Genomic DNA, 16,211 nt, shown 5'->3' on the forward strand with positions numbered 1-16,211 from the left:
AAAATAGCTGCGTAGTTTCACACGTGCAGTGCGAGTTCCGCGCTCATGAAATTAATAGTGCATCGTGCTCACACAATTTTACGACCGTTGCGAGCTTAGTAAAACATTCAAATTAGCATAGAGCGTTTGTTTACCGTTTTGAGATAAAAGGTACGTGCACTGCAAAGTTGAGCGCTCAGTGGCGCCGCCTGGAAAAGCAACACCTTGGCAGGAACTTTCATCATCCCTCGTACCATTCAATGCGCCTTTCTTGGCAATCCGTGCCTGCGTGGTGCCAGCCAACGCGGTAGCTCCGGCGAGTACGCGGCGCTCCCCGGCATCGCACGTCGTGACATCAGCAGCGCCGAGTTCCAGGATGCAGGTGAAGCTAAGCTGCTGCAAGCACGACCCCCCCGTGGGGGCCCTGATCACGGCCGCGTACGTCAAGCCGGCCGTCCATGTGAGCGTGGACTGGGACAGCGTCACGATCCTGCAGCTCGACGGGGGCAAGTACTTCAACACGTCGGGGCTCATCTCGCGCTACCTGGTCCGCCTGGCGCCCGACAGCCAGCTGTACGGCCGCACGGCGCTCGAGCGCACCGAAGTCGACCACTGGATCGAGTTCGCGGACGCGCGTCTGTCGCGTCCCGACGCCCATTTCGAGCAGGCGCTGGGATATCTGGAGAAGGCGCTCGGCTCGGCCACGTACCTCGTGGGCCAGGCGGTCACCCTCGCAGACATCGCCGTCTGGGAGGCCCTCTACGGCAACAGTGTGTGGCAGTCGTACCTAGCCCCCGGGGACTGGCGTCCGCGGAACGCCTTACGCTGGTACGGCTTCATCTCGGAGCACCCGAACGTGAAGGACGTCGTCGCCGGCTTGCCGGCCGAAGCGACGCGCATGCAAACGAGAGCAGCTGCTGCGGCGACCGGCAAGGTCAGCAAGGAGGAAGGCAAGTTCGTGGACCTCCCGGGCGCAGAGATGGGCAAGGTGGTGGTCCGCTTCCCGCCCGAGGCGAGCGGCTACCTGCACGTCGGCCATGCGAAGGCGGCCCTACTTAACCAGTACTACCAGCAGGCCTTCAAAGGGAAGCTCATCATGCGCTTCGACGACACGAATCCGGAGAAGGAGAAGGAGGACTTCGAGAAGGTGATCCTCGACGACGTCAAGAAGCTCGAGATCACGCCGGACCGCTTCACCTTCACCTCGGACTACTTCGAGCTGCTGCTGCAGAAGTGCGAGGAGCTGCTGAAGAAGGGCCTCGCGTACGTGGATGACACGGACGCGGAGACGATGAAGGCCGAGCGGGAGCAGAGGGTCGAGTCCAAGAACCGGGCCAACAGCGTGGAGAAGAATCTCGAGATGTGGGAGGAAATGAAGAAGGGCAGCGAGCGGGGGCTCAAGTGCTGCGTCAGGGCCAAGATCGACATGAACTCCAACAACGGCTGCATGCGGGACCCCGCTCTGTACCGGTGCAAGGTGATGGACCACCCACAGACGGGCAGCAAGTACAAGGTGTACCCGACGTACGATTTCGCGTGCCCCATCGTGGACAGCATCGAGGGCGTGACGCACGCCCTGAGGACGACCGAGTACCACGACCGGGACGAGCAGTTCTTCTGGGTTCTGGACAGCCTCGGCATGAGGAAGCCGCACATCTACGAGTACTCCAGGCTCAACATGATGAACACGGTTCTCTCCAAGAGGAAGCTCACCTGGTTTGTGCAGAACAACGTCGTAGACGGCTGGGACGATCCGCGCATGCCCACTGTGCGGGGAGTTCTACGCAGGGGGATGACCGTGGAGGGCCTCAAGCAGTTCATCATTGCCCAGGGGTCTTCCAGGTCTGTCGTCATGATGGACTGGGACAAGATCTGGGCGTTCAACAAGAAAGTGATTGACCCCGTGGCCCCGCGACACACCGCCGTAGAAGAAAAAGACGCCGTGGTGGTTGACGTGCCTGGTTTGAAGGAAGAAAGGCTGCAGGTTGCGGTTCATCCGAAAAACGCAGATCTCGGACAGCGGGAGCTGGTGGTGGCACCTCAGCTGCTTGTTGACCAAGTTGACGCCCAGGCAATGAAGCCTGGTGACAATGTAACCTTCATTGGACTCGGAAACCTGAGGATCAAAGACGTGAGCAAGAACGTGGATGGCAAGGTCAGCAAAATCGTTGCCGAACCCAACCTGGATGACAAGAACTACAAGAACACGCTAAAGGTCACCTGGCTCGCAAAGGCTCCCTCAGCCCCGCTTGTGCCCTGCAAGTGTGTCTTCTTTGACCACATCCTCTCAAAACAGGTGCTGGGCAAAGACGACGACTTCAAGGACTTTGTTAGGAAGGACACCCGCCTCGAGGTGCCGATGCTGGGTGATCCGCTGCTCGCAAACCTCAAGCAATCCGACATCGTTCAGATTCAGAGGAAAGGCTTCTTCATTTGCGACCAGCCGTATGATCGGGAGGCAGCGAGGCACGTAAGTGTCGAAGGGCCCCTGGTGCTTTACCACATTCCCGACGGGACGCAGTCGACCTCCACCCTTCCAGAAGTGGTCCAGAAGTTCTACGATGCGCGGGAGAGCCCCAAGGAGCAGGAGCAGAGGGCCAAGGGAAAGAGTGCCGAGAAGTCTCCCACTGCAGACGCCAAGTCTCTGGTTGCCCAGTCGGCTGAGCTGGAAGAACTGAGCAGCAAGATCCAGGACGTGGGCAACGAAGTGAGGCAGCTGAAGGCCAACAAAGCGCAGAAGGCCGAAGTGGATGCGAAGGTGCAAGTGCTGCTGTCACTGAAAGGGGAGTTCAAGAAGCTCAGCGGCAAGGACTGGCAGCCGGGGTCGGCAGCACCGGTCGCAAAGCAGGCCGGCGCCCAGAACGTCAATGCTGCCCAAGGCTCCAGTTCAGCTGCTGACTTGGACAAAAGCATTCAGTTGCAGGGAGACAAAATCCGGAAGCTGAAGGCGGAGAAGGCATCGAAGGAGGCGCTGGACCCCGAAATAAAAGAGCTGCTCAGGCTCAAGGCAGAGTACAAGACTGCCACAGGGAATGAGTGGAAGCCTGGCAGCAACCCACCGCCGCCAGCTTCTGGAACAGGCGACGTTTCTTCGGCAGCCAGTGCTCAAGAACTCGGCAAGAAAATTCAAGAGCAAGGGGACAAGGTCAGGGAGCTCAAGTCCAGCAAGGCAGCCAAGGATGTCATCGATGCTGAGGTGAAGACCCTTCTTCAGCTGAAGGCCGAGTACAAGTCTGCGACGGGCGAGGACTGGAAGCCAGCGGCAGGCCCGGCGACCGGCAGCAGCTCAAAGTCGTCCCAGGGGAAGCAGAAGGAGCAGGGTGACAAGGCCAAGAAAGCGGACAACCCCAAGCCGGCGGAGAAGGCCAAGAAGCCTGCAGCCAAGGAGGGCACGCCCGCGCCCCAGGACGGCCCCAAGAAGGTCACTCGCCTGGGATTGGAAGCCAGGAAGGAAGAGAACCTCCCGGACTGGTACTCACAGGTATGACATTTGAGGGCCCTTATTATAAGTATTGCAGGGGTCATTTCACAAATGCATAACAGGGTGGAAATGTGGTGTGGTTCGTGCAGTTGTGTCGGCAGGGGCCAGTGTTGTGCTTTTGATTTAAGGCTTTAGGCATGTTGGCACATTATTTCAAAGTTCCGTAATGTACGGCTGTAAGCAGTGGCACACCTTGAGCACCTTGCGTTTTTGTCTAAACGTTTTACTAACTGAATTGCTCTGTATAGTATATTTTTGTGTAAACATTTTATTAATCTAATCGCTCTCAATGTAATCACCGGTAAAATAACGCGCATCATAAGCTTTTCAAGCGTTTTAGTGGCTGGTACAAAGGGAAAGGCATGTCATGTGCAGAAGAGACGTTTGTAGGAGCATTAAGTAAAGCCAACAGTAATTAACTCCTCAACACAGTCTCTGGGAAGTTGGAGTTAAGATTTGAGCATTACTGCATAGTTCCTTAGGAGCGGTATGTACAGGCAGTCCAGAACTTAAACGGAGCACACGAGCGGTGGCCAAACTGGGCAAAACTGCATGCCAATACGACCTATGAGTAGATACTTCACTGGTTTTCACATCTAATGCGTTTTTACATCCGGCTGGCCGGTCTCCATGTTAACAGGGCAGCTGTGATGCTATTGGTGCTGCATTGCTGGAGTTGGAGAGTGCTTAAAATTTGAAGAAGCGAACAAGGACAACAGCAACAACAGAACGATAGCGCAATCCACATCTTATTTATTTTCACACGTTTCACACCATCTGTAAACACTGCTTGTGTGGAAAAACAAACAAATTTAGAAACGTGTGATGCGTGGTGGTAAGAACACATTAATTGTCGACTAAACAGAAAGCAGCACAAGGAAGGGTGGAAACAGCCTGTACGTCGTAAGCCGTTGCATGCGGGATCTGTCGAGCGCATGTGCAGTTTTTGTTATGACAAGAGTTCCGCCTCTCTGACAAGCAGACCAACAGTGTGTTGACATAGCTTCCTTCTTTAGCCTCTTTCTTTTGCAGATGCCTCCTCCCCCTCATATTTCTCTCCCATGCCAAGCAATTTGGCGACACATTGCATCAGATGTGGATGCTTGCACTAGCGTAAAGAAACGTTGGTTTTATCGAAAGACAAGTGCTCGCGAGACAGATATGCCCGCGGGAGGCCTTCAGCATGGTGTGTGCAAAAGAAGGAAGCTGTCAGCGCACCGTTGCTCAGCTTATCTAAAAGAGATGTAGGCTTCCTGTTGTAACGAGAACTGTGCATGTGCGCTGCACCGGATGCGCGCGAGTTTCAAATTTATCTGTTTTTCTACATACAAGCAGCATTTATATACAGGGGAACCAGCTATCATGCACCAAGATTTAAAAAAACAGTAATGTCGTAAGTCGATGAAAACCTAGTGCATAATGTTTGCATTACTGTGGAGAAGCGGGCAGCATTTTTTTCGTTAATGAGGCTTGACTAATTATTTGTAATTAATTATCTAACTCGAGAAGTACTGTCGTAATCACTAAAGTGTCAATGAGGCACTTGTAGGTACTTGCGAGGGGAATCTAACTGCGGTATTTTGAGCGGCAAACTAATTGCGTACACGTTTATTCTGTCTGATAAAGAAAACCTGCGAAATATGAAAAATATCACGTGACTGTGCCTCCGTGCGCATTGTAAAGCAATGCCCTCAAACAGGCTGCCTCTGAGTTAGCCAGAATGAAATAAACAAACGAAAGAAAGAAGAAATCACGACCGAGTTTGTGCCTTATCTGCACACGCGCCCCGCGAATCTTGCTGTTGCTGCTCCTTCCATGCATGCCATTATCAAGGGGATGCGCTGTCTCTTCGGGCGGGTGACAGACGAAGCAGTTGCTTTCAATCAGCTTATTTGGGGACGCTGCTTTACGATGCGCGCGGAGGCGCAGTCACGTGATATTTCTCATATTTCACGGGTTTTCTTTATCATTCAAAATAAACGTATACACAATTAGTTCGTCGCTGAAAGTACCGCAGTTAGATGCCCCTCGTGGGTACCTACAAGTGCCTCATTGACACGTTAGTGATTAGGACAGTACTTCTCGAGTTAGATAATTAATTACAAATAATTAGTCAAGCCTCATTAACGAAAAAAATGCTGCCCGCTTCTCCACAGTACAGCAAACATTATGCACTAGGTTTTTTTCGACTTACACCATTACTATTTTTTAAAATCTTGGTGCATGATAGCTGGGACACCCTGTATGTGTGACATGTCTAACTGAATCAGTTGTTGCGCTATCGCCCTGTGTCGTCCTTCGTGTCCTCATTTCTTCGTTCAAAGTTTAAGCGCTCTTGTACTCTAGCTATCTTCGTATTCAGGCGGTGGCCTTATCGTCAGTTGAACGAAGCTGCGTTGCTAGCATTTGTGCTTCCCAGGGGCGCTTTCGAAGCTTTTTTTTGCAAGTTTGTTTGCCTTCCTGAAGTAAACTGGGTCTTCAGCAACATGTTCTTTCTGCCTCGTCATGATTGTACCTCGTTCTGTCTGCATAGATTTCGTGGTTTGTAGATCACTTGATGGAGAGTTTGCTGCTCAGAGTGGTATTACATTATCGGATCAGTTTGGCAAGTGTGGCCAAAGTAATGTTTGTCTCAAGGAAGTGCACAAAAGAAATAATTTCACGCAGGTATCGCATTTCTTTTTCCTGTACAAAAGGTGAAAGCTCAACAAAATTGAGCAAGTGAGCTGGTTGAAGGTCAGGTACTTCAGCACAGCTTGACTTAATTACGCAGGGGAAACAAGCTTCACCAGGATATTTTAGAAAAGAAGGGTGTCACGGCTTGCGACGTACGTGATTGGTTGTGTTTTGCAAGCAGGCAGAGAGAAATGAATCGCAGGTGGTTTCAATTAAAACAAAATGCTGTTATTGATTCACCCTATAAAGTCTCTCTCTCCTGTACCATGGCAACAGTTTAATAATGATGAGGTTGCCGCTCACCTTTAATTACATCGCCAAGGCAGAGATTTGTACAAAGGGTCAAGTAGCCTGGTCTCTTGCGGGGTTGTGCCGTAATCCACACTATACCATCCGAAGATCACGTGCACTTGTTGTGCACTGATTAGCACGAGCTATACTGCCCCTTCCAGGCTTTTTCCAAACGTTGTGAGTTCTAGTAATGTCACCACCCATGGGTGTTGCGCTTACTCACATGACCAACTGCACAACCAGTCCTTCAGGCACACATTTGAATCACCTCGGCAATGCCGACCAGGCCATAGTCATGCAGTAGCCACAAAACAGCAGCTTTTAAGATATTTTGTGTAATAAAGACAGTTAGCTGGTCTTCAATCGCCTTATGTCTCGTTAATTTGAAATTTTCGACGATTCGAACATAATTGCCTCAGTCTGGTCACGTCTCCAAGGCAGTCAATGCTAAATGCCTGTAATTTTGTTCGAAAGTAGGTCCTTTTGTCAATAATTATAATTGTGTACTGGCGGCCACGGAGGCTGCTTTTCCGATGGTGGCGAAAAGCAAAAACGCCCGTGTGTACAAGATGTCGTTGCACATTGAAGATCCCTAGGTGGTCAAAATTAATCCGGAGCCCTCCACTAGGTGCGCCTCATTGCCTGTGAACCGTCGGCGCGTTAAACCCACAATCAATCAATCAATTAATTGTTTACTGGTTGGCACTTGTTTTTTGTATGTGTAGTTTGTCTATTATGGCTAATGAGAATCAAATGCCGGAAAAAATGATCCGCGCAGAGGGAACGAGAACCGCAGCGTTACGCTTCGCACCAAAAAGAATGTTAGTTCATACCTAGAGTCAAGTTGCGGAGCCAGTGGCTAGGCTCGAGTGTCACGAGATATAGGCGCGTGTTGCACTCGTGACTCACGGCTGTCAAAGCCGGCATGGCTGAGGCACTGCTGGGTGTTAGGTTTGCTGATTGCATTGGCGTAAACGTCATGTGACGGTGCTTGTATAGGCATTGGGGTTGGTCAGCAGTAGTTGTTGAAAATGCTGTTGGGGGAAAGTAAAATGAGCTGGGCCTTGTACGTGCCGTTCGCAGAGGTACACAAGCCGACCGTTTTTCTGGATTCCAAAAACTCGACTTTCTGGATATTTCGGAGTTGTTCCATAGGAGTAATGACTAACAGATTTTTTGGACTGCTTTTTTATTCGGACTACCTCTTGTTCCCCTCCAGGTCCGAAATATCGGTCGGCTCTTGTAATTTAATATTGTTTGTAACTTCGTGCTGTACGACGTTACTGTAATGTTTGTGCACTGAGCAAAGAGTGATGTGCATCGCTCAGAACATAAGCGGTATGAGGTTGTACCGAATTTTTTTGTTGGGAAAGTTGGCACCCAAGCAAAACGAACGCAGAACATTTGAATTCAGCGTTCGTTTTCTTTGGGTTAAACTTTCTTTGCTTTCGTGCGGAATTTGTGGTAATGAGATTTAATGCCTTGATTTTTAAGAGTATTGTTGTCAGGACTAAGGGAAGAGATGCAACATTTTTTTAACGCTGTAAAAATGTATTTTGACCTGTTGTAATGAAAAACAAAAACCAAAACAAACGGCAACGCTGCGTTGCCTGTGGTATCAGTTTTCATTTATTCTCCCCGTTTTGTGTAGCAGTAGTGCCGTGTGAAATGCATGAGCTTTATTTCTGTAAGGCAATTTAGGGGAGTTCGAATAGTGTTCTTTGGTTTTGAACCAAATAGTGATTTTGATCAAATAGTCGCAAATCATGGCAAATTTTGGACTATTTGGAATGAGTGAACTGAAATGCACAATTTCTCGTGTGGTTTTCTAACCAGCCTTTCTAAATTAAAGGCTCACTTAAAAGGGCTTGCGAACTGTTTCAGTGGTATTAAACAAGCATGCAGCAGCTATGGTGCTGGTTTTAGCTTGATAGGTAAGATAGCTGGTATGGGGGCAACTTTTGTTTTATGTGGTGACCTCAGGCACAGGTGCTTGAGTGTTTCAGTGTTAGTGCAATGAGAATATGTATTCCGTGAAGCTGAGATTAGCACATTTATCTTTTTAGAAATGACGTAATGGCAGTTAATTTTATGGGTGTTCATGTCAGTTTTAGGAGGGAAACACCGTGTACAGGGCTGCACAAAGCGTTAGAAATTGGCCTGACTTTTGAGCCTTCGTCAGCATGCCTTCAGTGCATGGTAGCAAAATCCCCTTGTGCTCGCTCGTGGGTCCCTCGACCCGTACTAGCAGTGCATGAATTTTATTTTGAAAAGCACTTGCGCTGCAAATATGCCCGCAAGCACACACAAAAATTTTGAATACAGGTGTTGCGAAGAGCATTTTATACCTAGTTTAGATGTATAAAACAATTAGTACAAATAAGGGGACAGACAACTGATTCTCGTGGAGTGCATGTTCTCTAGCTCGTATGAAAGCGAGTGTTTCATACATTAGAGTAACCGCAACGAATTTATAAATCAACAGGCGGAAATTATTTTAATTTTGCACTAAAATTTCTTAAGTCTGAAAGATGGCACCATGCAGTGTCCAAACGTGACATGACCGTACGTGTCCAAACAACTCTGTTGGTTTCAATGCGTGATTAAAAAAGCCGCATAAAGTAACAGGAAAGGCTACACATTATTCTTGTTTCAGCTGGGGACCAGTTTTTAAACACCTCTTTTAATATCACGCGCAGTTAGAAGTGTATTGTAACACGTCTTACTGTTATGATTGCCAGTATTCTCTTTGGCAGGCCACGTAGGGTTGGTAGGTCTAAAAATTGCGATTTTAAAAGATCTAGGGCGCTATCAGCAAAACTGTGTCAGGTTGAGGTTTTTTTAAAAGGGATTCCCTTTCATTTGGGATGAAGGAAATATGCTCAACAAAAATTGGTTGTCTGTTCCTTTTTTAAGTGCCGCAAATATTGTTCAGACAGGGGACATGACAAATGAGGACAGGTGCTAACTTCCCACTGATTGTTGTTTTCCTAGCGATGCCGGACGAGGGCAGTGATCACGTCCGCATGACCTCCCTATCTCTAGTCACGAAGGACCGGGCCTCTCAGGGCGCAGTACACAGTATAGGTGGCTGATGCGAAGATGCGCACTTGTAAACATGCACTGTGTATAGATAAGTTGTGTAATCTTCTCTTTGTGCGTGTTTTTCTCTACGTATATGCCATGCTAGGAAAATGAAAATCAGTTGAAGGTAGCACCTGTCCTTGTTTGTCACGCCCTTCGTCTGGAAAATTTTTGTCACGCATAGTGGTGGTTGATTGTCGAGTACTAAATAGCTCGACTCTATTCGTTATTAAGTTTAAAATGAGTTCGCTTAAATTGGCGCAATTGCCTGCGAGCTAGCAGCACGTGAGCTGCGGTGTCATCACCTACTTGTCGAGAAAGCTTTGTTTGGGCGCGTAACAGTGCAGACAGGCTTTCCAGTTTTCTTATGGCCCCTTTAGATATAAAAGGAACATAAAAGGTTTAAAACAAGATCACCTTTGCACATCATTTGCTCGAAAAACCAGGGACTGAGGTACTAAGGCAGTAGGCAGCTGGGCTTTCTTATCTACAGCATGTCGACCAGGGCAGCTTGAGGGTGGCCAAGTTACCACTACACTGAAAGGGGAGGATGAGGACGGAGTGGGCAAATGCCAAAGACGTGTGGGAGACCTCTCCAAAAGCACCTTCCTCTGGCCGTTTAGCTGTGCTTCACCGCAGCAGTGCAGGAAAGCCTGTTGCCTCCTGCTGCAGTGACGCAGTGTCTATGGCATTTGTGTTGCTGAGCCCAAAAACGCGGGTTCGGTCCTGGCCGTGGTGGCCGCTTTTTAGATTTTTAGATAGAGGCGAAAAGGGGAAGCACCTGTGTGTCGAGATTTTGGCACACAATAAAGGTAGCCAGGTGAGGTGGTCAAAAGTGATCCTAAGTCTTCCACTATGGCATGGCTCATAGCCCCAACATTTGAAAGCCTGTCACTATTAACAGAGAATGTGAGTGCATGTTTGCAGCAGCGAATTGTACACGTTCAAAAGGCAATACGTCCGGTGCCCAACTACTAGTTCTAATTCATTGCAAAAAATATATTTTTCACGTGTTTTAACGGCACATTTTCCATTGTCAACATGACACAGTTTTGTGTACCGAATTGCATCGAAACAATTGTCCCCTTTTGATTTTAAGCTTTGACATACTTCGAAAGTTTCAAATAAATTTTCGAATAGCGCTATTCAGTTTGTAGCGAAATCTAGCATTGTGTTATTTACTTCGATATCCACTAGTTTAGAATATTTGCACACCCTTAAAAATTTGTCACTGCGAGCAAATATTGATTTGGTTTTACTAAAGTTAAATGAACCGAAATTTTCGTTTCCCCTTTAGGTGTCGTTCTTGGTGAAATAAACAGGTGCTACTGGCTACCAGCTGCTGTACAGTAGACATTACTTTTAATTTAACTGGAGGATGCTCTTGAGTCAGGTGGGATGATGCGAACTGATGTTTCAGATATGGACCTTTGTTTAGTAGCTATCTTAAGTGCACACTGCCGGTCCACCATTCTTGCTCATACGTGCACAAGCGCACTCACAAAAAAAGCTCACAAAGGAAGTGGGGAAACATGTTTGAAGTTGACCACACTGCATGCGAGCACATGGCTACTGTTGAGGGAGTAACAAAGACAAAAAATATGCTAAAAAGAGACATTTCATCAGTGCAGATTACCATATATTGCCGCGTATAAGTAGACTCCGAATATAAGCCCCCCCCCCCCCCCCCTTCAACTTTAAACCCCAGACTGCAAAAGAAAAAAAGGTATACATACATACCTATAATAATGTTAAGAAAGAGATAAGCTGCGTTGATGAGAAACAGAAAATGATGCATTTATTGGATGTATCCTGTACGTCTTTTTTTTTTTTTTTGACTGAGTTTTTGAGGAAAAGGTGGTGGGTGTGCCTGACTGCAGTTTTTAGGTCTTTCAGCACTGCCAGTGGAGACCAAGTCAGCTCATTTGTAGGTAGAAGGAAACCTAACGGTTTTAGTATAATGTTATTTGTCTCAAGAGTTGATGATTGATTTGATTGTAGGGTTTAATGCAATGACACGACGCAGGCGATGAGGCGCGTTGTGGTGGAGGGCTCCGGATTAATTTTGGCCACCTGGGGCTCTTTAACGTGCGTCGAAATCTCAAATACACGGGCGTTTTTGCTTTTCGCCTCCATCAGAAAAGCGACCGCCGCAGCTGGGCATCGAACCCGCGTCTTCGTGCTCAGCAGCGCAACGCCTTAGCCACAGAGCCACTGCGGCAGTATTTGTCTCAAGAGTACTTTGCTCCATATGATGCTCAAATTAGGTTATTTCCAGTTGTTGATCACTTCTGCTTTGCAACAAATGATGTTTAAGCTCTATGAAAGGAAACTACATTACTGCTTTTGCCACAGCTCTTGAACTTTGTGTCTGTAATGCGTGTCACTCTGGAAAGCTACTCAATTGCTGAAAATGAATATGCACATTTTCTACCAGCTCCTTGCCAATGGATCCTTCTGTTAAAGTAATGTTTCCTTTTTTTTTTCAAATTGTTTCAGGCATTCCTCAGTAACAATGAGCACACCCCAGATGGCACTGGAGCTTCAATCTAAATGTACGCGAAGTGCTTCTGATGCAAAAGCCCGAGTAATTTCAGAACTGTTCCACTACTGGGAATGCAGCTTTTGAGGCTCAAAATGTGTCCTGTCTGTTTGAACCGCAGGTCATCACAAAGGCAGAGATGATAGAGTACTACGACGTGAGTGGCTGCTACATTTTGCGCCCGTGGGCCTACAGCATCTGGGAGAACATCAAGGAGTTCTTGGACTCGAGAATCAAGTCCATCGGTGTTCAGAACTGCTACTTCCCCATGTTTGTTTCCGCCCAAGCTCTGGAACGGGAGAAGACCCACTTGGCCGACTTTGCACCCGAGGTCGCCTGGGTCACCAAGTCTGGAAGCAGTGAACTGGCGGAGCCCATCGCCATCCGGCCGACGAGCGAGACTGTGATGTACCCATCGTATGCCAAGTGGGTCCAGTCGCACCGAGACCTGCCCCTCCAGCTGAACCAGTGGTGCAACATCGTGCGCTGGGAGTTCAAGCACCCACAGCCGTTCCTGCGCACCCGGGAGTTCCTCTGGCAGGAGGGCCACTCGGCATTCGCGACCAAGGAGGAGGCCGTGGAGGAAGTCTACAAGATCCTCGACTTCTACACGGCTGTATACGAGGAGCTGCTGGCCATTCCAGTGGTTCGGGGCCGCAAGACGGAGAAGGAGAAGTTTGCCGGCGCCGACTTCACGACGACCGTGGAGGGCTACGTGCCAGCCAGCGGCCGTGGCATCCAGGGTGCCACGTCCCACCACCTGGGCCAGAACTTCAGCAAGATGTTTGAGATTGTGTTCGAGGACCCCGAGACTCGGGAGAAGAAGTTTGCCTTCCAGAACTCGTGGGGCCTGACTACGAGGACGATAGGCGTGCTCGTGATGGTGCACGCGGACAACCAGGGGCTCGTGCTGCCGCCACGCGTTGCCAGCTACCAGATCGTCATTGTGCCGTGCGGCATCACGGCCGCCATGTCGGAGGAGCAGAAGGCAGCGCTCATCCAGTTCTGCCAGGAGTTCGAGGCCACGCTCAGCAAGGAGGGCATCCGCTGCAAGGGCGACTACAGGGACAACTACTCGCCCGGCTGGAAGTTCAACCACTGGGAGCTGAAGGGGGTGCCAGTCAGGGTCGAGATCGGACCCAGGGACATGCAGCAAAAGCAGTTTGTGGCGGTGCGCAGGGATACGGGGGAGAAGATCACCTACGGCACTGGCAACGCTGTCGGTGACATCAAGGCGCTCCTGGAGGCGATCCAGAAGGCGATGTTTGACCGGGCCAAGGCGGACCAGCTCAAGTTTCAGGCGGTCACAAAGAGCTGGGACGTGTTCCTGCAGAAGCTGGAGGAGAAGTGTGTGCTCATGTCGCCCTTCTGCGGCGACATGGACTGCGAGGACGAGATCAAGAAGAACAGTGCCAAGGACAGCGGGGAGGCCGAGCCTGGGGCTCCTGCCATGGGTGCCAAGAGTCTCTGCATCCCGTTTGAACAGCCCGCAAAGATTGAGGCGGGAGACAAGTGCATCAACCCGGCCTGTTCCAGGAAACCAACCTGCTACACAATGTTTGGAAGAAGCTATTGATTGGTGGATTATCATCGCTTTCTTAATTTAATTGGATCTGACGCAATAAATGCACTTGATTTTGTAAAGTATGCTGTTAGTGCCATTTTTCCCAATGCCATCATAGCGGGGGCCACAGGGAGATGGAGTAATAGGTGTGAAAACACACTGCCATAATCAGCAATCTTCGTTTTGACATAATCTGACTTTTTGCCCATTGGTTGCAGTGGACACAAATGAAAATCACCATAGTTGCACAGTAGGATATTCACCTGAGGCGAGAACAAGAGGAATGGGCGCATCTCTGCTTGTGAAAAATTTAAATTCCGGGGCAGCTGTTTTCCTAAGAAAATAAAAGGCCGCCAGGGTGTGTCTTGGGAAGTAATTGTTAAAGCCATAGTGTCTGGAGAAGTTACCGTCACTCCCCTGATGACCACCCAGACGGTGGGATGTGCCCTCCTTCCCTTGTATGACTTATCTTCCCTCCTCAATCCTATTCTACTGCCAAAATGGCCGCAGTAATGCGACAAAACCTCCTTATTCCCCCTTTCCCACGATGCATGCATCCCCAATCCGTACCAGATAGCATACCACGTAGCAATGCAAGCCGCCTCAGCCCGGTGCTTGGTTAAATATCGCCCCCCTCTTCCGTACCCCCCAAAAAGCATGCATATATGTGAAAGCTGTATAATCTTCTCCGTTTATTCATTCATTCATTCAATCAATCAATCTGTACTGATCGTATTAACGAGAATATTTCGGGAGAATATTTGGCCTGGGTTGCGTGGGGCAACTCATTTTGTTAGTTTTTTTTTTCTCGGCCATATCATCATCATTTTCTAGCGCTGCAGAGATGAGCACGAAAACAGAAGGGCGAAGTAATAGCACCGCCCGAACGTCCCGAAGCGTGGTGCTCTCGTTGCGCAGGTTCTCGGCGGTCACGCAAGTTGAAAGGGCTACCGGTCTTCCCGTGGCAGTCGTACCCGGTGGTGCCGTTCCCTTGTCACCTCGAGTGAAAGACATTTCGCAGTCCAATGCGAACTCGCCGCCGGTGACGCTGTGCCGTGAACGGGTGCGCACGAAGCACAGAAGTCGTCGTCATCCGCTTATGTCGGGGCCGCGTGTGCGGTACGAGGAACTGTGGCAGCCGGGTTGACCGGCCCGTGCCCCGCAGCAGCTGAGCCCGATGGCAGCCCGGCGTCGGGCCGGGTGGAAGAAGCGGGCGCTGTTGGCATAGTACTCGCCACCGGATGGGATGGCAGTGCGTCTTGGCGCGACGTCCGGGCTCTCCAGAGCAGAGCGGCGGGTGGCCGCTGTGATAGCCCAGCAGCTGGTCGTAGAGGTCATGGGTGCCCTCCGGCGGGCTCGCGCGCCACGCTGCAGCTGAGGGGGCCACGTCTGCCGAAGCCTGCAGCTGCGTGTCGTACCCGGTGGGGGCGGTGCACTGCAGAGGGCGACCATGAGCCGCGGTGGCGCGAGGTGTTCGTGTGCAAGAAAGTCCATGTCCGTCGTCGGGCCACTCTGCCCTCGCCGGATGGCGACTTCCCTCAGGCACAGGCAGCTGCCGGTTCTTTGGACACGTATACGTTCGGCTGCGGCATCGTACGGTGATGATGATGATGACGATATTCTTCGGTTCTCTTCTTCTTCCTTGGGGTATTGCCATGGAGGAAAGAATTGCCTTGCTCGTTCGAGATGATAATGATCGTTGGCAAATGGGCACGAAGGGGATCGGACAATGATCAGAGGGTGGGAAAAAAAGTTAACTAGAGGGCATCATAAGGGATACAGAAATTGGTCGCGCATCTACCCGGCTAGCGCAGTGGCTTTAGAGAGAGAGAGAGAGAGGGAAATCACTTTATTGAGGCCTAAGCGGGTTTATGGGAGCGGTGGGGCCGTCGGTTTGAGGCCGGCGGCGACGTTGTCAGCGCGGGTGACCAGAAGTATCTGGACCTCTGGGTCCGAGCTGCCCAGCGCTTCCTCCCACTGCTCTTCTATAATTATGGAGGGAAAGGGGTCTTGAGGACAGGCCCACATTGAGTGGACTAGCGTGGCTGTGTACCCACAGAGTGTACAGTTTGGCGAGGGGAATTGCGAGGGGTGAATGCGATGCAGTAGTGCTTTTTCATCTTAGGTGGTTCGGGTGAAAAAGGAAAAGGAAGTGCACTGGGGATATTATTGCGCCCACTTTTTCCTCGACTGTCGCCGTTTCTCAACAGCTAGACAACTGTTTTTGAAGGAGCCGATTGAGAGGTTGGGGTTGACTTTATCGATAACACTTATATTATCTATTGGCGCATCAAAGCTGGGGTTTGCAAGAAGGGATATATATAATTGCATTCAAAATTTTCTTTCTGCCTCAGGTCGTTTGAATTGCTAAGCGGTGCTGATTAATGGGTAATTCGGGTTTCATTAACAACTAAGTTTCCTTTTACAGCCTCTTTCCTGAAATAAATATATTGAAGTCCCCACGTTTTTAACCGATTTAGCCCTGGCCAATCCCCCCTTGTGGGTACGTGCCAAAAAATTTGAGGACATCATCATCATCATCATCAACTGGGGGCTCACCTGCATACAACCCAGTGCGGTGGGGAGGGGGGAGG

General features: G+C 49.8%; 1 protein-coding gene across 1 annotated transcript; it reads left to right on the forward strand.

The window, feature by feature from the left end:
* Positions 1-221: 221 nt before the first annotated feature.
* Positions 222-13,697, forward strand: Gluprors (Glutamyl-prolyl-tRNA synthetase). Its single transcript, XM_077679488.1, has 2 exons — positions 222-3,460; positions 12,175-13,697. Exons 1-2 carry the CDS (start codon positions 356-358, stop codon positions 13,627-13,629), a joined length of 4,560 nt encoding a protein of 1,519 aa, XP_077535614.1. The 5' UTR covers positions 222-355; the 3' UTR covers positions 13,630-13,697.
* The last annotated feature ends 2,514 nt before the right edge of the window (positions 13,698-16,211 follow it).

This window comes from Haemaphysalis longicornis, unplaced genomic scaffold, assembly GCF_048455015.1.
Source record: "Haemaphysalis longicornis isolate Haplotype H1 unplaced genomic scaffold, Haemaphysalis longicornis Haplotype H1 scaffold_7, whole genome shotgun sequence".
Classification (NCBI taxonomy): Eukaryota; Metazoa; Arthropoda; class Arachnida; order Ixodida; family Ixodidae; genus Haemaphysalis; species Haemaphysalis longicornis.